Here is a 20,992-nt window from a genome sequence, read left to right as displayed (position 1 = left end):
TCTTGAGATTTTTTTGAATAAGAATGGGAGACATGTACCAGACAGAAAACAAACTTATATAAAGAACTCGTGAATATTAGAAAATCTCATGTGGTGCAGTCGTAGCTCTTGCCGGCCATATAAAACATGTTTAACATGACAAAACTGCTGTTTTTATTCAGCAATTGATGATGTGTTTCGCCTTCTTTTCTGTCACTCTTTAATGTGGTCTCCAATAAATGGACTGCCTGTAAAATATCCTTGAGAACTATAAGTTGAAAAAGCGTGAAATAAAAAAGGTATACACTATAATTTCTTTTCATCTTTTCATCACTATGGAACTGTCTTGGGTCTTGGATGCCAACCAAGGCAAGCAGCCACCTCTTGAAAATGGCCATCTATCTGCTGCAGCCATGCTAAAAGGGGCACCCCATTGTCCTTACCCAGCTGCTGGGTTCTTCAACACTGAAGCACATGCTTGTTGGATCATGCCCATAAAAACATGTCACGTGGGCAAAATTTTAATGCTGGCATTCCTTTATTAATATTTATGATCCGACTCGCCCTATAAATAACCATTTATTTTTAAACAAACTCATTCTAGCAGTACCCAAGAAATCTCCAAAGAGATGTAGCACCAAAGACATCCAGTCATCGCCATAAGCCATTGGTAAGTGTCCAAGTCTCACAACCATCCACCCTTTTCAGGTTTCAAATCCCACAGGTCGCTGCTCTGCGAGATCTCAGTAACATTAAGAAATGCATTGAGACGCTCTGATCATGCTGCACTTTAACTGGTGCACATGGACAACAGCATTAACATCAAAACATAAAACTATTTTTATATTGTGCCTAAAACTCTTATGAATATATTCTTTGGGTTTATAGACGTTGTTATTGCGCTTGTTTTATGTAAACGTGAGAATCACAGGCTGTCTTTCCGTTATTTTCAGTGTTAGCTGCTGTGAGCTACGCTCGCTTCCTGATCATGTCGTTCTGGGGGAAAGTGAAGTTTGCTCTTTAACGTCTTGATTATTGTTCTTTACAACACTGTTTGTCTTTGTTCCAGACTAATATATATAATATGTCTGAAATTCGGTTTGCTCTTATTAAATTCCACGCAGATTAAACGTCGCAGACACGGATTATTCGTTATAATTGTTTTAGCAAGTTTTCAGGGTATCATGCAGCAGTCTCTTATTAATATGATGAAAAGCCTAAAAAATAAATTTTTGTAGTATAATATTAATTTACAATTGTCATCATGTGGATTCTCTATGTTGTTTTGACTGCAGCGACTCTCTGGCGTGCAAGGGATTATGGGATACATGTAAAGCCTGGATATAGTAAGACAGAAAGCACGAGGATCTTACAGACTTGGACTTTCGTTCTCCTGCAAAAGTGTCTGCGTTGCCTGCACATCATGACTATATAAGCTCTTCCCAGGCATCTTTCAGTCTCAAAGGCTGGGGACGCTTAGACATGGATGTCACTGCCAAGATAAGTGAACATCTCTACAAGTTCAACAGTTTCACCTCATACAGATTCGATGACTTGCTTCCCTCGGACATCAAAATTGTAAGCCTGAGTATGAGTTTTGATCTGGGGCCCCTCACTCAGCTTCTCAAGTGCTGCCATTAGAGCCTCCATTGATTCTGCAATGTTCATGGCATCATTCATAAAATCAAGGTCAGGAAAACTTTTCTTGCCAACAAAGGCACCTAAGCTGATGGTTTCCACAACCCTACCCAACTCATGCAAGCACTGAACAGTGTGGGAACCAGAACACATCCCTGATTAACACTGGTATCCACAGGAACAGACACTGAGTTTCTGCCCCCCACTCTGTACATCACTCATAGTACCTGTGTATAGACTGGCTATGATGTCCTGCTGGGAATCCTGCAAATTCTCAGGATGTCTCGAAGAGCAGTCCGATAAGTCGAATCAAACACTAAAATTACAAAGTAATTTTAATAAATGTGTCACAGATGTGACAAAATCATGGAATTTTGTTAGTATGCCTGGGGTGGGACCCTAAGATTAGAGGGATGATTTCAGTTGACTATGTTTTTGCTCTAAATGTGTTTGCTGTAAAAGTCATCATATGAAAATCATACAATCTGATGACCTTGATTGGTATTCTACAGTCTGCTTATGGTTTGGCCCATTTCCTAGAAAGTGCTGCCCAACAATTTTAGATGTAATCACACCACATGTCTATTTTTTTTAAGTCCTGTAGAAATCAAACACAGAATATCACTGGGTAGCACGGTGAAATAGTGATTAGCACTGATGCCTCACAGCAAGAAGTTCATGGGCTCAATTCCCACCTGTGGCCTTTCTGTGCGGAGTTTGCATGTTCTCCCCATGTTTGCGTGGGTTTCCTCCGGGTGCTCCAGTTTCTTCCCACATTTAGAGACATGCAGGTTAGAGGAATTGGAAACTTTGTAAATGTCCAGGTCTCCCTTGTAAAAGAGGCCTCAATTTCAATGGGACTAACCTGGTTAAATAAAGTTTAAATTAAAAATTAAATGAAATTAAGTGAAATTTGGAAGTCACCCTTACCTCAACCTACAAAACACTGGCTGCTGTAATTGGATGTATTTATAAGTTGCAAGATTTTTGCACTTTTCTTGCATGTTTTACTCTCTTTTGTCCTCTCTTTTCTCTGTATATTTAGACCTGTCTTCTTTAAATGAAAGGTAAGATAGAAGTAAACTATGGCAGGGGTTAGGTGATTCCTGAAATAGAATTATATTTTTTTTTATACATGTCCTGTCATCAAAATTCTGTTTTTTGAATACGAAGTTGGAAATTTATTGATTTGATGAAGATATTTTGAACAAATATTTAGTACAACACAAATGTTTGAACAATGGACGTCAGTTTAACTTGCGTATATCTTTCAGTGCTCCATCTTGAAAGTGGTACCTAACACATGCTGCAGGTGGATTTAGGGTGTAACAACCAACACAGTGTTATTTATGCAGCAGGAAATATCAGCGCAGTCCAGGGTATTGGATGCAATGGGGTTGAATTATAGTCATGAGTATCTTGGGACTGGAGAATAACATCAACCATTCAGCCAGAGGGTGCAAAGTTGTAGCTCATTCCTACTGAAGTCACACTGAGAAGTGAGAGGTTTCCAGCAAGGGAACAGTTTTGCATGCACAAAGCATGTGCACAGCAGCCAAAGGTACCCCAAAATGCTGGAAGTGTAAGTTCATCCCCCTGTGAAAACTAATGTAAATAGCTCCAGTTGCAGCCAGCTCTGGGGAGGTCAGACAGCAATATACAAACATGGTACCAACACATCACACAGTCACTAGGCCGGACCACCAAACCACTTGCTCTTATTATGGGTGGTGATTTCAAGGACATGGGCATTGGGCATGAAAAACATAACTGTGTTGAGTGGAAACAGTGCATATCATTTCATGAAGATGCTATTATGCTATGATTTTCAAGGATGGATTGGCTGTCTGCCTGGGTGGTTCCCATTTGGGACCCAGGGCAATTCTGTGGTGGGTGTGGTTTCAGACCTGATTTAATGATTTTCTGATGTTTGTAGTTGTAAAAACTGATGTTGCAGTATTCTCTGTAAAACCACTTGATCTAATGTTTTACTCTCACTATTCAGACTTTGAAATAGATGCAAAATGCAGTGCATCCAGACAGTATTCACAGCTCTTGCACTTTTTTCCACATTTTTTTCATTTTACAGCCTTATTCCAAGCCTTATTTCCTCAAGGTTTCTACATACAATACCCCATAATAACGCTGTCAAAAAGTTTTTTAGATTTTTAAACATGTATTAAAAATAAATAAACTAAGAAATCACATGTACATAAGTATTCACAGTCTTTGTCATGAAGCTCAAAACTGATCTCAGATGCATCCTGTTTCCATTGATCACCCTTGAGATGTTTCAACAGCTGAATTGGAGTCCACCTGAGGTAAATTCAGTTGATTGGACATGATTTGGAAAGGCACACACCTGTCTACATATAAAGTCCCACAGCTGACAGTGGATGTCAGAGGACAAATGAAGCAGGAAGTCAAAGGAATTGTCTGTCGGCCTCCAAGACAGGATTGTCTTGAGGCACAAATCTGGGGAAGGGTACAGAAACATTTCTGCTGCTTTGAAGATCCCAATGAGCACAGTGGCCTCCATCATCCATGAATGGAAGAAGGTTGGATCCACCCAGACTCTTCCTGGCCGCCCATCTAAACTGAGCAATCAGGAGAGAAGGGCCTTAGTCAGAGAGGTGAGCAAGAACCTGATGGTCACTCTGTCACAGCTCCAGTATTCCTTTGTGGAGAGAGAACTTTCCAGAAGGACAACCATCTCTGCAGCAAACCACCAATCAGGCCTGTATGGTAGAGTGGCCAGATCGAAGCCACTCCTAAGTAAAAGGCACATGGCAGCCCGCCTGGAGTTTGCCAAAACACACCTGAAGGACTCTCAGACCATGAGAAACAAAATTTTCTTGTCTGATGAGACAAAGATTGAACACTTTGGTATGAATGCCAGGTGTCATGTTTGGCGGAAACCAGGCACCATCCCTACAGTGAAGCATGGTGGTGGCAGCATCATGCTGTGGGGATGATTTTTAGTGGCAGGAACTGGGATACTAGTCAGGATTGAGGGAAAGATGAATGCAGCAATGTCCAGAGACATCCTGGATGAAAACCTGCTCCAGAGCGCTCTTGACCTCAGACTGGAGCTACGGTTCATCTTTCAGTGAAACCTCTCTCGTGCTGCCTGCTCTCTGCTGTTTACTGCTCAATGGTAGGAGAGGAGGGGGAGTGGGAAGTTTGTGCGCTGAATGCGAGCCGTTTCTTCCGTGCACCGCACCAGAGACGAGTTTTAATCAACCAGTAACAGCAAATTTCTGCCCGGCTCTCGCGTTTAAATGGTCTGTGCTGCACAGCACAGATTTTCCGAAAAATGAACTGAATTATTATTGAAAATCGGCTGCTTCGATGTCCCGAGGCTGTGAAGCCACAGCTCAGAGCACAGCTGAAGAGGACAGCTGAACAGAGATTCACTTCCTCTCCGCTGAACGGGAAAACCACCAAAATCCTTCAGTGTTTATCCAGTTACTCCCGTGAGTGCTGATGATATGATACATTTAGAAATTGTTTATTTTACAGTTGAAAGGCTTCGTATTTGCTCAGCAGGTAAATGGCCAGCAAGGGAGAGACAGAGAGCGAGAGAGAGGGAGAGAGAAGGAGAGAGAGAGAGAGGGAGGGAGAGAAAGCGAGGAAGAGAGAGAGACAGAGAGAGGCAGAGAGGACTTTTCATCAGAGCGTGTTCACCACCTGTAGCTTTCTGTGCTCACGCTACGTCACAGCAGTGCCACAAGCAATTTTTTTCTGATTTGTTAAAATTGTGTCAGTGGCAGCATTTCTGAAATTGTTGAATTCTGCTTAAATGCCGACTTTCAGGGTGGATATTTCAGTTGTAAGAGCTCCTTATTTTCATTCATAGGCATCAATCATTAGTTTAGAGCACACTAGCTGTATTTTATCAGTGGGTTTTCTTTTCCTTTAAATGTGTTTTTAAGAGCTTGCAACTATGCCGGTGCTTTGTGATAGACTGGCATCCTGTCCAGGTTGTGCCCCGACTCTCCCCCTGTGGCTGCTGGGATACGCTCCAGCCCCCCTTCACCCTTGATTGGAGTGAGCGTGTAAAAAAAAAATGGATGAATGAATGAAATAACATGCCATCACACGTAAGCCTCAGAAGTAAGAAAAAGGTGTGGCAACATTCAGTTTAAAGAAAACTAATTGTGAGCATGGTTTACGTGTATCATACCAAAGTGTGTCCATACCTATGCATTCCATTAGCCTTGGTGTCTTTATTTAGTTATCATGTTGTAGTTTTTTTTTTTGTCTCTTGATTTATTTTCTCACTGTTAGTTTCAAGGGAATCATATTAAAAAGATTAATGTGGAGAAGCCTGAATTAATAATACTGTAATTTGTCAGAGATAAAATAGAATATATAAAATAGAATATATATAAAAGCCAAGAGTTCATGAACATTGCATGCCATTTATACACGCACAGAGGCGATGTTTGTGTGTGTATTTTGGTGTGCACCAGAGTGGGAGGAAATGAGAAACCTGATCACCTCAATCAGACTGACTGACTGTCAACAGCAAGCTGTTAATACTGTGGTTTGATGGGAAACGTGCTGTGAAGCTCACAAGGAAGGATTGAGTCCGCCACGAAATGGACACAGGGAGAGAGACGGAGGGGTCGTGATTGAGGAAGAGAAATATAAAGAGATGATCGATGACAAAAGAAAGAGTATAAAGGGCGGGGCAATGATAATCAAGGCGCCCAAGACCCAAGAAATCACTCAGACGCACACGGACCTTTTCTGGCTCCTCATATCCCTGTTGGGTGCTCTTTGCAGCAGATTGCTACTTTTCCCCCAGTCACCTTCATCACTCCTCATTCACCTCATCTTTCACCCCCCGGCATGCCCTCATTCTTAGTTTCATCACCCTTTAACACCAAGCACACACACACACACACACACATGACCATCTTGAGTTTTTCCCTCGTCCAGCACCAGCCTGTTGGTTTGCCACACTCCTGAAGTAGGCCCCCATTTAAAACATACACATGACAAACTGCTTTAAGGCCTGCAAAAGTTGTATTGTTACCATATTGTTATGAATATATGACTTTTTTCCCCTCATCATCAGAAAAATAGGTTTGTCTAGATTACAGCACTTGACCAGTTGCACGCATATTCACGCTCACACTGCCGCATAATTTGTCGTGCCAAAGCAACTTGCCGTTTTCCGCCAGATGCTGCACTTAAGTGCCGCTGGACACTGCGTTATATAAAATAATTAATTTGTAGCGGATTAATAATTTTCTCTCACAATTTGGCTGATGAAACATCTCTAATTGCTCCGGAATCACAGAGGAATTTTCTACAGCTGAGCTGTTCTCGTGCACTTCATGACGTGGAGAACACATTTGGAATCATCTCAAAGGTAATTATTAGTAATATTTATATTGTAGCGGCTTGGTTAAACAGTTGCATTTTCATTCCTTCGTATGAGTTCTGTAAAATTATGTTTATTATAGATTTAACATCTTGTCATAATCATTCAGATGAGCGTGCTGTGATGCGCAGCGCTGATGCAGTGACTCGCACGACACTCAGTGTTTTTTAATTGTTTGCGCAACAAGATTTGAACAAGGTTTTGTGCATGCAAATGTCAAGGTACCTTTACTCATATGCTTCTACAACAATCGGTAGTGCTAAATACCCTTAAAATGAGTTAAAGATGATAAATGCAGCAGAGTCATCAAACAACTCTCAAGCAGGAAAAAAATATAGTGTGAGAGGGTAACATTTAAGAGTAGCGAGGCCAATAAAAATCTTTAAATGCTGACAATCACAAACCCTTGTCATGATTTAAAAGTGTCTGTGTCAGTACGTGGTGGGAAAAAAAGAGAAGATTTGGGCCTATGACAGGTTTCAATGCACGCATTAGCACATTTTGTCCATTTAGCATATTCGTCTTCATGTATATGCAATTTGTTGTGTGTCTGCCTGTAGTGTGCAATATTATGTGTGTTAAGCGAGGTTTGCTCGTGTATCACGACTTAAAAAGGCTAAAGTAATTTGAGGTTTTTGAGATCGCGTGTGTAATTTAGCAAGTAGGAAATTTGGTGGTACCCTTACCCATTGTGGTGATATCAGTGGAGACACACATAAAGCTGATCAGAGTCCTTCTTCTGAGCTGTTTGGGTGTGTATTTCTGTATTTTATTCAACAATCTTTAACACAGAAAACTCCATGATTAAACATAATTTATACTTGCCTATTTTTAACAAAACCACACATCCACTACCTAAATAAACTTAAAAGTGACATTTATCATGTCTTTTTATGGAATAGAAATACAAGTGGAAAGCGCTGTGCTCATCTGTCGCATAGCACCTGTCAGGGCATGATCATTAGCTCTGATTCTGTTCTTTGATGACTAGATAGCGACACGTGGACTTTAAATGACACCAAACTGAGCTATAGTTGTAGCTGTATTAGGAACATTCATCTCGCCGTACACTGGCACCCCACCTTTCCATTACCAGCAAAGGCTCAGCTGATGAGTCGCCATCCACACACCCTCCTTCCTTCTTCTTCCAGTAGGAGGCTCTGAAAAAAAAAAACCATTAGCAAAAGGAAATGAATAATATGAGTGAAGGAGGGAAATGTGGAGGAAGAAGTGCTTTGTGTGTTTTCAATACATGAACGCAAGACTTGCATTGAGTGCACGAAGATAGACAACAGGACGTTTTCAATGCACATGTACGAAGACGCACTGGACACACAAAATGAGCGTTCCTCCGCTGCCTCTGACTAATGTTAGCTTCTCCAAATTGTTTTAAGTCCATACCGGGCAAGAAGCCAAATAGCTTTTGTGCAAGCTGGAATAGTGATATAGGGGCCCGAGCTGGCTGCTAACCAAATTATTCATGTGTATACTGTATCTCCAGCAGCTACACTGGTCACTACAACTTGACGTCACACAGTTTTCTGCTTGATCTTCTTTTTGTCCTTGACTAAGACAGGAACAGAGGATTTTATGTATTTTGGTCCAGCAAGTTGAGTGAATGCTTTCGTTAGATGCTTCCAGATTATTTTTGACTGATTCATTCAGATTGTGGAGGATTTTTTTTTTATTGCCTCTTTGCTTTTGTCTTTTAATTCTTGATTGTTTTATATCATATTTGCTGGCTTGGTTTGTGTGCACTGTTGCTCATCTTACCTAGGATACATGGTGACCTATAAAATTCTTCATTGTTGTGCATCTTATCAAGCCATATGAGCCCATCTGCTCTTTGCCATCTGAGGATGCAGGTTACTTTGTGTTCTGAGGGTTAAGAAATGGTGAGCAGGCTGTAGAGCACTTGATTATTGCTTATTGTGCTCCTATGTAAAGAACGACCGGCTGCTATTATTTGGGTGTCCATTTCAGTTTAAACATTTAAAATTGTTCTTAAATCTTACCTGTATTCTACTTTACATAATTAATGTATGCAATGACTTTATTATGTAAGATTGTGTATGGTTTGGTTGCGTTTTTTAACTTTTTAAGTTTTTTTTTTTAATTTGGTTCAAATATTGCCATTTTTCTAATATTTTAACATTGTTTAACTTTGATTCATCAGTTGATCTGTTGATTTGCGATTTAAAGGATGAAACTGCAAGTGCACAGTGCCATTTATAAAACAATAATAATAATAATAATAATCTGGGGTTACATGAAATAAATTCAGGATGGCACAAGAAAGTGAAAACACTTATTTACATTACATCTCTTTACAATCAACTCTATGAAAACCTGATGTGATATCTTCTCAGGATCAGAACAAAGATCAGGTCAAGTACAGATTGAGATGAATCTGTGGATTGTGGATATTGCTTAATCAGCTGCGTCAAATGGAACCCAAGTTACAGAATTGCCTTAAAGAGTCATTAAATAACTTTTATTTACAACATAGGTATTGAAATCACCCAAAATCATTGTTTCAGAGTTTATAACAGTTGTCACTATTCACATATTACTTGGCCAAGAGTCTGAAAAAAAATGTAATTTGTGTAGGATACTGATACAACCCTATGAGATGGCAGAAAACGTTCTAAAACAGCTGCATACATATGTCATGCCTTACATTTAATGTGAGGTTAGTTCGGACGTGTATGCATATAATTATTCATGTTATTATATGATAATAATTTAGAATGACTCTGAATCAGCTTTAGTATTAATAACACAACAATAATAATAATAATAATAATTATTATTATTATATTGTTATTATTATTATTATTATTATCATTAATATCATTAATAAAATTATTCATCATTAGTCCCATTAATAAAATGTGTCTTGCATTGCTGTTACCATGAGTGCCGAAGTGTAGTGCAGTTTGATGTCTTCTGCCACCGTCTCCACATTTGTGGGTGTGTAAAAATAAAGCACCTGCTTGTGGCAGAAAGCAGAAAAAACAAAAAGCTCTGTGTGCATATATCTTTTGATTATAGACAAACTGGGCATAGCTGGACATTTGCCATTTTGATGTGCTTGTTTATTTTGGGTCAGGGATGAATGCTGCCAAAACGGAACATTGATAGAACTAATATTTTTAGAGAAACTACAGATCATTTACGGAGCCCTGGAAGTGTCACTTGCAAAATGTTTTGCATGTGGAGAGAATGTGCGCATGTTTTGTTATATTGTGTGCTCGTTTTATTACATTGCTGTGCACAAACGTGCATTCAATATTGTCGTGACCACATAAATGTTGGCTATTAGCCAACAAACCAGCAGACAGTGTAATACATTTCCCCATTAGAAATGGATCTGGTCAGAGTGTATCATCATGGTTTGGGCGCACAGGGACATCACAGAGAACTCCAGCTGCCAGCATGACATCCTCTGGAGTTTAAGCACATTACAAAGGATGCTGAGGGCGAAGCATCTCCACCGTCGTGAGGATGACCATTTAGGTCATATTATGAATTTAATTTTGAACGAAAGGAAACGTGCACACGTTTTATTAATTCGAGGGCTCGATTAAAGGAAAACGTGCGCACGAATTATCACGGCCATTAAAAGTGCGCACGAATGATCACGGCCAAGAAAACGTGCGCACATTTTCTTAATTTCAGAGCACATTTTATTAATTTGGGGGCTTAATTAAAGGAACACGTGTGCACAAATTATCATGGTCAGAAAAAAAAATATCACTTTAAGTGACCTCTCCCGGGTTCCGTAGATATTAGCCAACAACACTGAGAAATGGATGTTGATGATTACATTCTGGACTCGCACGCCATTGCAGCGAGGGGTAGTAAATTGTCCATATATTAAAGGGGTGTGTGCATGATTTTATTTAATAAGTTACATGTAAGTCATAATATAATTGAAATACACAAGCAAGTGAAAACACTTACTTCCATTGTGCTACATTCAAAATCAAATAACAAATAGAAGTAATAATAAATAAAATAATAATACTACTGATGATGATAATAATAATAATAATAATACTGTTGTATATGATAACAGACCTAAAAAATTACGAATCCATTAAGAGTAAATTAACATTAAAAAATTATGTAAAACCTGTTGAGGTCTAAGATTCTAAAAGCATTCTGGACTCACACGGCATTTCAACTCATTATAGAAACTTTGCATAATTTATTTAACCGCCCTTGAAAAATGTCAGCCAGAGCCTGTGGATCCCGACGGGCAAACATGCTAGTTATTATTATTTAATGGTCTTCTTGCAAAACAGATTTTTATATGAATTGGTTTTCTACAGTTACATTTACGTTACCTGATTGACTGTTTGACCTCTGCTGGTCTGAATTCAAACTAGCATTTCCACACCTGCCTGAATTTCACCGTGTAAACAATTGGTGGTCCGAAAGGGTGGTGGTCCAGTGGTTAAGTGGTCTTGTTTCCCTGTGTGAATGGTACCGGTTCAACCTCATCCTTGCCCGTTCTCCCACGTAATGTGGAGGTGTGTTGGGAAGAGCAAGACAGCATAGACTTATGCCAAATCAACATGCAGACCCACCTCGGTCTGCTGTGGCAACCATGAAACAAGAGAGTGCCGAAGGGGCTTAGTATTTACTTCACATTTGCTGGTCAAGTTGGCTATGCGTAAGATATGAGTGTGCAGAGAAGACACACACATCCAAAACACATAAAAAGGCGTGCTGGATCAAGAGAATATACAAAACAAAAGATCCACACCGCCCTTCAAGGTCCTTCAAGGGCTGTTTACCCAAACATCACATTTTCATTAATAAAGCTTTTGCATGGGAGTGCTGTGGCAGTGTGGATCTTTTTGTTTTGATATGCATCAGATATGGACCTATGAACACTCACATGTACATATACGTATTTTCAAATAAACGCTGCTTCAGTTTGAGTTTACGTCATTAATGTTAGTCATCAAGAAGGCTACAGTTATTTTTACTGAACTTTTTTCCATACGCAGTTATTTTTTACTAAATGTACATCATTTAGCAAAGGTTGTCCTTTAAGGGGGAAAACATTTTAGATAGATTTTTAGTTAATGAACAATAAAAAAATTAAAAAATAGCCATAGCGAAATTGAGAGAAGCCACTTCTATAAAATCATGCCCATAATTGTTGACTAAACTGAAGTACCCAATTCAAAAAGACTCCAAATGAAAACCATTCCCATCCCTGTAGTGCTCAATGGTACCAAATCAGTTCTGTATATTGACATGACAAAATAAGTATCCTATTCACCAGAGTACCTGCTTGTCATATTAGAACTTTTTCTTGTTTCCTGCTTCTTGAGAGTTGTGTGTTTGGACTGTAAACATATGTGGCATCTCCAGTCACTCCTCTGAAACATTCATGCAACACTGGAGCTCAGTCTTGACACTGTATAACAACACATTATTGCTAAAGCACCATTTGTTCAACAGCACACTTTCCTTTTCTGTTCATTTTAAACAGTATTTTGGGCTGAGCTTCTAGGCTACTTTGTTATTAGCACAGTGAATCCATTTTGCTCGTCAGCATATTGATGTGAATGCTTTTCAAAATACAAAGGCAGGTAACTTTATTTGTACCCAAATTTAGAGTTGGTTTACAGCGAAGTGAGTACAGTGAACACAGTACTGTTAATATACTAAATAAACAAATATACTAAAATAAATATAATAAATAGCCAATCGAGGTCTGCACACTGCATTGGGAAGAAGAAATTTATGTCAGTAGACATAAAGCTGATACTTTGATGTTTTTTTTTTTTTGATCCATTGTTTCTTTTTAGTTTCGGGAAGCCCCTACGACTTCTACTTGGCGTGACTTGCATACTAAAGAATCACACATTCATTATGAATTAGAATAATTAATATATTTCTTGGGAATGAAAGCACTAAACAAAATGAACTCCAATAATAATAGAATAAACAATCATAGAAAGTATAATACAGTAATACACAAAAATGTCAAATTAAATAGCTGATAATACAGATGAAAAAGAAGTGTGATTTATAATCTGGTCCAGCTTGTACATGTTTTTTTCCTGTTCAAGAGGTTCTTTTTGACAGGTGCTTCTCTGGTGCAACTTAGAAAACTTAGTCCCTTCGGCTGCTCCCTCATTTTCACTCAGGGTCGCCACCGCGCAGATCTGCATGTTGAATTGGCCCTTCCTGGCGCAACTCTACATTACATGAGTAATGTCTCAGGGGTGGGTGTCAATTGGGAACCTTCCACACTGAAACAAGCGCATTAACCACTTGACCACCCCAGTATGCTCTGGAAATCAGTCCCCAATTTTAGTTGTCTTTTGTGTTGTGATCGTTGTTCCTTTTTCTATTTTGCTAAAAGTTCTATCTTTGGCTGTTCCTTGCCTGTTCATGTGTTTCTCTTTCTGTGGCAATCTGACTGTTTGTTTGTTTTCCTGCGTGCACTGACAGCATACGTTATTAAGTGTGCATGTTCTGTCCAAAATAACTAAGAAAAAGTTGGTCAGATTTTCAGAAAACCTGGGAAGGATTATTTCTATGGCTGTATTGTTTCCAGATGTTAACTTTTGCAGCAGATCAGTCAAACCTCTAGGTCACTAAAATAAAAATATATTCTGAAAACAACTTTTCCAAGACACCTCCACAAGCGATAGAGTAAAAAGATATACAGACTATTGTCAATCTTATATCTCATTAACCAGCGGGGTAAAAGTGGTGAGCTAAGGCTTATATTGATTAGCTAATCATTTTTCTTCTGTGGTCTAAGTAGAGCCACTGAAGACATCACTTAAGGGTATTGAAAATTCCTAAACGTTGTGCATAGATCATGCATATCCCCTCAGATACCCGCCTTTACATAGTGTACCGGGAATCAAGAATTCAAACTGTCCAGTATTGTACGTACATCTGACACAACCAGGAATGTATGTTTTTAAAGGACTGTTCAAATGTTATTCAATCAAAAATAAATAAATTGTTCATTCAGTCAGTCTTGTGGCATCTGAATAAACAAAATTATTTGAGTAATTTCCAAACTGTAAGCCGCTACTTTTTCAGACTGTTTGACACTGCGGTTTAAACAATGATGCTGCTAATTTATGGATTTTACAGGCTTTCTCATAAGTCGATTATAACGTCAATTAATGCTGTCAATTGATTTCCGGAAAGGTGAAGTCCTCTTGCACACACACAGAGTAAATATAAGGTCTTACCTGTTCATTTTAGTGGCTGAAGAAAAGTCCCTCTCCCACACTTTCCACCGAAGTTGCACCGTCAGATCAGTCAGCAGATCTTTCCCCACGGGTCTCGTCTTTGCGCAACAAGTTAAAAAGTCACAACGCCTCCTTAACGTCTCATTTACCGCAGACACCAGGCGATCTTGCCTGCCGCGATGAATCTCAAGAAAAAGTTAAAATTACTCAGAGACCCCGTGCCGTCATATTTACGGGTAACGCCTATGGGGGAAAAAAGCAATTACGGTTCATATTTAATTAAAAGTTAAAAAGTCGTTCTAACATCTTTCTGTGTAAATCTCTCATGTTACAACGGTGGAGACCTGTGGCTTATATACAAGTGCGGCCTATTTATGTACATTTTTTCTTTCTTTTTAAGATTGGTAGCTGCTAATATTCAGGTGTGCTCTATACGTAGTTCGGAAATTACGGTACATGTTAGCTAGATTGTGTGAGTGTGTGTACAAGATTAAATACAGATTGTGTTGTATTTGTCAACTGTCTGTCCTGCCATGGCCATTTGGTTCTGAGAAGAGGACATGGAGGAGCAACTCAAGATAGATCTATGTAGTTACGGAGGGACATGTCTCAAGTCATAATCGACAGAGTCATCTCTCACAAAGCTTCCACATCAGCTTGACAAGTGAAGGCTCCCCATAACTGTTGTTGCTTCTCTACACACTTGATGGGGCCTTCAAAAGGACAGTTACACAAGACATGTGTCACCATAAATGTAGCAAAACTGGGCCACTCTGAACAATGTGTCTAGACCCCAGCGTAGATCATTTATTTACAAGAAGACAAGGACTCTTACAGACAAAAGAGGCAGTGTTCTCTGCTAAAAGTTTCAGCGGTGTTTGGCAGTAGAGAAAGGATTTTGGCTGGAGCCAACATGTACATGAAGGGTAATAGGTTCCATTTTCACTCAAGGATTAGAGGCTCGGAGCAACTTTACGTCTACCCGCAACACAATGTGTCCAGCTTTTCAACTGATTGTGAAATGAAAAGTGTATAGTGGTACATTATTTTTTCATAGCTGTTAAAATGGATTGTAAATGACAGTAATGTTACTGTTATTTGCAGTTCTGCAAGGAATACATGGCTTTGTCCCGATTTTGATTGGCATCTGGATGTACAGTGAAAAAGCCTTTTATCTTGAACTATGTTTGTTTACATTTTCATGTGACTTGGTAGAATCATAATAATTGTGTTTTGCAAATCTTTATTTGTACAGTGCCATGGCTTTCCATATATCTCAGTGGCTCAGGACTCAGAGACATCTGCTGTGGTTCATTGGGATCCTCCAGATCTGACAAGTGGTATGGACCTGCTTGGTTACCGGCTCCAGTTTGGCCGGAAAGATGTCTCACCTTTGGCTACACTGGAATTTGCCCCCCAAGAGCGACAATACTCTGTTGGCAACATACACCGTGGGGCCACCTACATCTTTAAAGTGTCTGCCAAAAGCAGGGGGGGCTTTGGGGAAGAGGGTGTGGCAGAACTAAAAGTGCCCGAGAATACGCCTGGGGGATACCCCCAAATCAGTGAGGACTCCAATGTGACCTGTTGCTCAGTGCAGCTGTCATGGTCTCCACCAGTGCTAGCGGAGAGGAATGGGGTAATCACGGAGTACACACTGGCATACAAAGAAGCTGGTACCGGGGGAGCAACACTGGAACGTCGCTTGCACCCTGGCCTGTCTAGTTATGTGCTCAACAGCCTCAAACCCAACTCTGCATACGATGTGAAAATACGTGCACACACCAGTAAAGGTCCAGGGCCCTACAGCCCACCAATCCAGTATCGGACGATGGCCATTGATCCAACGGTAACAGGTAGGGGTTGCCTATTTCTCTCCCAAACCAGATGGCAAGGGAATGAAAATCGGCCATAGAAAGAATCTGCAATAAAACAAAAATGGGAAACTCCCCTTCCTCTTCTTCAACAACTTTCACTTCACAAGAAGCAGAAAGTTTTGATACTAAAACCTTTTGTTGTGGACTACTCACTGCACTAACCCAAACCAGGTAAAAGCCAAGTCAGTAAGCTATAGTCAGTCATTGTGTGGGGATGAGCCTTAAGTTTCAAGGTAAGTGCTGCTTGGTCAGACACTTGTCAGTCATCCTTTCAATCGTTTGGCAAGCACCCTCACGCAGCTAATGCCATCTCACAGCCCCAGTTTTCCAAAGAAGGTAGGACCTACTTCTAGCCCAGTCACCTCAACACTATGCTGATTCTAGGATATCAGAAGATTGTCTTTTGATTATGGGTTTTTAAAAACATAATTATCTCTTCCTAACTGTCCTTTCCTATCCTAATTCCCAATCCCCCCTATCCTTAATGGGATGGCTTGGTGGCATGGCGAACCCTAGAGCACTTCTAAAGACTGTTGGCATGCTGTGTTTTGGATCTGTCTCTATGTGCTTCAGGTAGCCGTGGCAGTGCCACCCAGACTCTGTAGATCACTCAAGACCACACAGGTCTACCATCAATCCCCAGGTGGTCAGGTTTCAAAGATAGTGGTGAGATGGGTTGGCACTACCCATGATGGCTAACCAGTCGGTATTTCCTTGTGTTCCATGGATTTGTTGTTCATGAGTCTTATGTGCTGGTGTCTTAACAATGGTGGTTACCCTTCTCTCAGACAATCATGGTCCACCTTTGCACTCACGCTCCAACACAGAAGAACATTGCAGGGGAACAACTGTTGGCAATAGTTTTAACCAGTTGTTCTTGTTCTGCCTTTTTTTTTCTTTGTTTCCTTTTTTTCATTAAAGAGCCACTCTCTTTCCTTTCTTCTCATATTTGTCTGCTCAACAGATGTGCCAAAGAATTTCACTGTCAAGTGGGCCACCAAGACCACAGTGGTCCTTGCGTGGAAGTTTTATGAAAGCAAGTCTCCATACAAATGCACGGTGAGTTACTGTGGGACATTTACAATGTCCCTGAGTTACAGTTCATCACTTGTTTAAAATTTAAAATCGTCCATTCCCCCACAGATTGAGTACAATCGTCAGAAGATGGATGTAGATGCCAGGCAGATGAGGGTGCTTGTCACTGCCTCAGACACAACACCACCTATGAGTTAAGGTGACCTGCCAGGAAAGCATAAACGGTGGGCCAAAGCATCGTGTGGTGGCCAGGACCGCACCACTCATCCTAGGTCAAAAAAACCAAAGCTGGATATCTATGCTGAGCCAGACAACACACTCACCATGTCCTTTCCACCAGTAGACAGCAAAGACATCAGGTGAGTAGAACATGCCAAAATATTTACTGAAGAAATAGATCTGGAAGCATATTTGTCGGTGTGATATCAGCATTGAATCTTGGGATGCTGAAGATCCAGTGTGAATTAGGTTTAAATGTTGTGGTATATGATGAGACTTGGCTGAAATGAGCGGCATGCTCCCAATCTCCACCTGACATTTTTTTGGGCTACCTTGATATAACCCTCTGGAGTCATTTCACACGGAGAAGCATCAAAGTCATATGACCAAATTAAGCGGTCAACCATCAAATCCCCCACACTCTGAGTTTCTGTTTGAATGTCTGTTAAAAGTGCGTACTTCAAACTGAATACCAGTTTTTAAATTTTGTTGATAGGCCCAGTAAAATTTGAATAATGAATAACCATTTTCAGCAGGCTTTTTCCTAAATATTATGGTAATTTGTGTGGCAGCACTTTTAATGTAAACAGTTGTATATAACTTGTCGTTTGCTATATTTGTACATATGTTTTTGAAATTTACAATTTATATTTGCATTCTAAATTATAAAAATGGTTTGTTAACCCCCTACCACCCACCTCATTTTGGCTTGTCAGTATCTCACAAATAAAAAGTGGAAATTTCCCATCAGTGGGATATACAGGCTTAGAACAGGTTAAACATGTTTTTGGTTTTCACAGTAAAACAAAAAAGTTTCTATTCTGATTTTATGTTTTTATGTGAATTTAGGTTCATTGTGTTTACAGTATGTCACAATGAAAGAAAAACTGTAAACCACACAGGTGAGGTTGTGCTGAAACAAATTACAACCCAACATGCAAAGTAAACAGTTAAAGTAAATTATGAAGGTAAAACCAAAATTAGTCAAAAACAGCCAAATATACCCTGTACCCCAGGGGGTTAATAAACACATTGTGTACCTATGGTGCATGTTGTCTTATATTAGCAATAAGTGCTGTCATTCATTTTTTACAGTTTATATCAATTTACTGGTGTAATGTACAGTACATGCTGCAGGAAAAATCACAATTTAGTAAAAATATTTCCAACAAGTAGAGTTACATTGTAGTACCTGAATGAAATTAGCCTGCAATGCACTCATTTAAGATGTCCAGTTTAAATGGAGTGAAAATTAGAAAGAATTTTGTTCGTTATGTCGCAACAAACTTAGACTGACAGGCATAAAAACGTGGATGGAGAATAATTCAGTAAACCCCCTTCAGGCCTTATGGATGGTAGGAGATAAAAAGGTAATTTTTAAAAATCCATTTTTTATCATGTTGAGCTCAGGCCATATTGGCACAAGCAGATGTTTTATGTGTTTGATTTACACATACAGTATCTATGTGATGTTTTTCAAATGAATGCTGCTGTTGTGTAATGTAGGAATTTCTATGTGGTTGTGGTGCCAGTCAAGAGAACCACCGGAACTGTCAGAACCTGAAGAATCCTGATGAAATGGACATCGAGGAGGTAATGTCTTTTATACTTTAATAATTTGAAAATGAATGGAATATCTACAAGGAAAGAAAGAATTGGGATTTTCTTCGATTAGCATTTGATTACAGGTAGAAGTTGTTCAAATATTTTTGATATCTTTATGAGTTACATTTTATATTTGAACATTGTTGTGCAAGGTTAGGGCCCTGTCCCACTGGGGAGAGGATTAATTGTGCATGAATTGAGTACACAAATTACGTGCATTCGTTGTCGTCCGCAACACAAATGCTAAAAATGACAAATGTCCAGTATGAATTATGGATATATTAATAATGTATAGTGAATATATGATGAACAGTCACGGTTGTATAAGGCATGTAGTGAGGAAACGGATCCGACGCATTGCGATTATCACTGAGGTATTACGGGTGTATTATGAATCCATCGCGCACGTGTTTGCGCGTGCACTGCATCTGCATTGTGGTCATAAAAGAAGCGCACTTCGCTCCTTTCAGCATCACTACCACACCAACAATACAGCCTCTGGAGCAATTGCGGACTTGGACAGTTGATTGGAGTAAAGAAGCAGTGAACAGGGCGAGTGGTGACGTCAGTGGATCGCATCAGAGCGCAGCTCGTCTGAATGATTATATGAAGAAGTTAAATCTGTTATAAACAGAGGAATAAATACTGTAACAGCTGCAGACAAGAAGGAAAAAATGCAACTGTTTATCAAGCCTTGACAATGTAAAGAAGTCAAATAATTACCTTTTAGATGGCTCAAAATGCTTTCTGCAGCTGGAGCCCTTCGCGCACGTGCACGCGCGTGAAGGGCTCCAGCTACAGCTTTGATTCTGGAGGTGATTAGAGCCTTTTCAACAGGCAATTTGCAGAATAAAATGATTAATCCACCACGAAATAATTATTTTATATAGGCCGCATCCAGCGCAGAGCGCGTAGCAGCCGGTAGAACAAAGAACGGCATCCAACTGTGAACACGGCGCATCTGATTTGCATCCGCCGCAATCAGATGCAAAGCAGACGTAATAAAACGCTTTATTCATGGCCAGTCTGTATGCAGTTGCTATAACTTATTTAGTTCGTGATGTGGACATGATGAGCACACTGGTCCCAGTCCGCTGCCAAGGCCACCATTCCCCATCAGTTGCGGATATCAGCAGATGACGGCGAATATACAGCACATAGATTGAGTATGTTTGTGTATGTATTGAGTATGTATGGAGTATGTAAGGCGGATGTCATCCGCAGCTAAAATTTTGTGCAGCTCAAAAATCCTGGTAATGGAAAAACGTGCCTCTGCGGATAATTGCGGCCGTGTGCGGGTGTTGGCCGACTCATACAAGCATGTTTCATGCATATTGCGGATGTTAAGCGAATATGAGCCAATTTTGTGCGCAATCCATACGCAAATCCTCCTAACGCCATGGGACAAGGCCCTTAGTGACAGATTGTTCTTTAAATGTAAGGAGTTAGGTGATAAACATTCCAATTTTGTCTGTGAGGTCACAGAAAAAGAATCCGGTGAGGTTATTCTCGCTACTGTGTGGATGAATATCCAGGCAGATTTTTTCTTTCATTGTTGTGCAAACTCCGGAGCCGACATTTGCATGTGATAAGTAGTCGATTGCACTCACCATGTGCCAGGCACGGGCACACGACAGCACAGACATAACATCTCAAACAAAGAACCAACATCTCAACTATGCTAATTTATCCCCATGAGCATGCAGCACAGAGAATTACACAGTCTGTTCCACTTCTCCCATAGCTCAAGGTCACCTTGAGTACCAGATCAACAGAGTCATCATCCCTATTGGATTGGGGATTACATACGTTCCCTCTTTTGTTTTTATTGGGGAGGTTTTCACCTACAGTCGTTCTGAGCATAAAACGTCTCTGGCCAGGTCAGCGTTGAAAGCAAGTACTGGTTCTCAATTGATTTCTACCTGGTCAAATAATAAAATAAAAAGGAGAAGCTAAGATAAATTGTCACAAAGAGCTCACAATTATTTCCTGTTTTGCTAATT

The 20,992-nt window shown here is 40.0% G+C and overlaps 1 protein-coding gene across 1 annotated transcript in view; it reads left to right on the top strand.

The window, feature by feature from the left end:
* ptprsa (protein tyrosine phosphatase receptor type Sa) overlaps nucleotides 1-20,992 on the top strand; it is a 515,480-nt gene that overhangs the window by 371,164 nt on the left and 123,324 nt on the right. The window contains 9 exon segments of the mRNA XM_034180027.1: nucleotides 1,842-1,846; nucleotides 15,509-16,109; nucleotides 17,095-17,189; nucleotides 17,274-17,331; nucleotides 17,334-17,357; nucleotides 17,360-17,436; nucleotides 17,439-17,524; nucleotides 18,891-18,937; nucleotides 18,940-18,982. Of these exon segments, the coding sequence (XP_034035918.1) occupies nucleotides 1,842-1,846; nucleotides 15,509-16,109; nucleotides 17,095-17,189; nucleotides 17,274-17,331; nucleotides 17,334-17,357; nucleotides 17,360-17,436; nucleotides 17,439-17,524; nucleotides 18,891-18,937; nucleotides 18,940-18,982 (1,036 nt within the window).

The sequence above is a fragment of the Thalassophryne amazonica genome, chromosome 10 (genome assembly GCF_902500255.1).
Source record: "Thalassophryne amazonica chromosome 10, fThaAma1.1, whole genome shotgun sequence".
Lineage (NCBI taxonomy): Eukaryota > Metazoa > Chordata > Actinopteri > Batrachoidiformes > Batrachoididae > Thalassophryne > Thalassophryne amazonica.
This window is presented reverse-complemented; position numbering and strand designations above follow the sequence as displayed.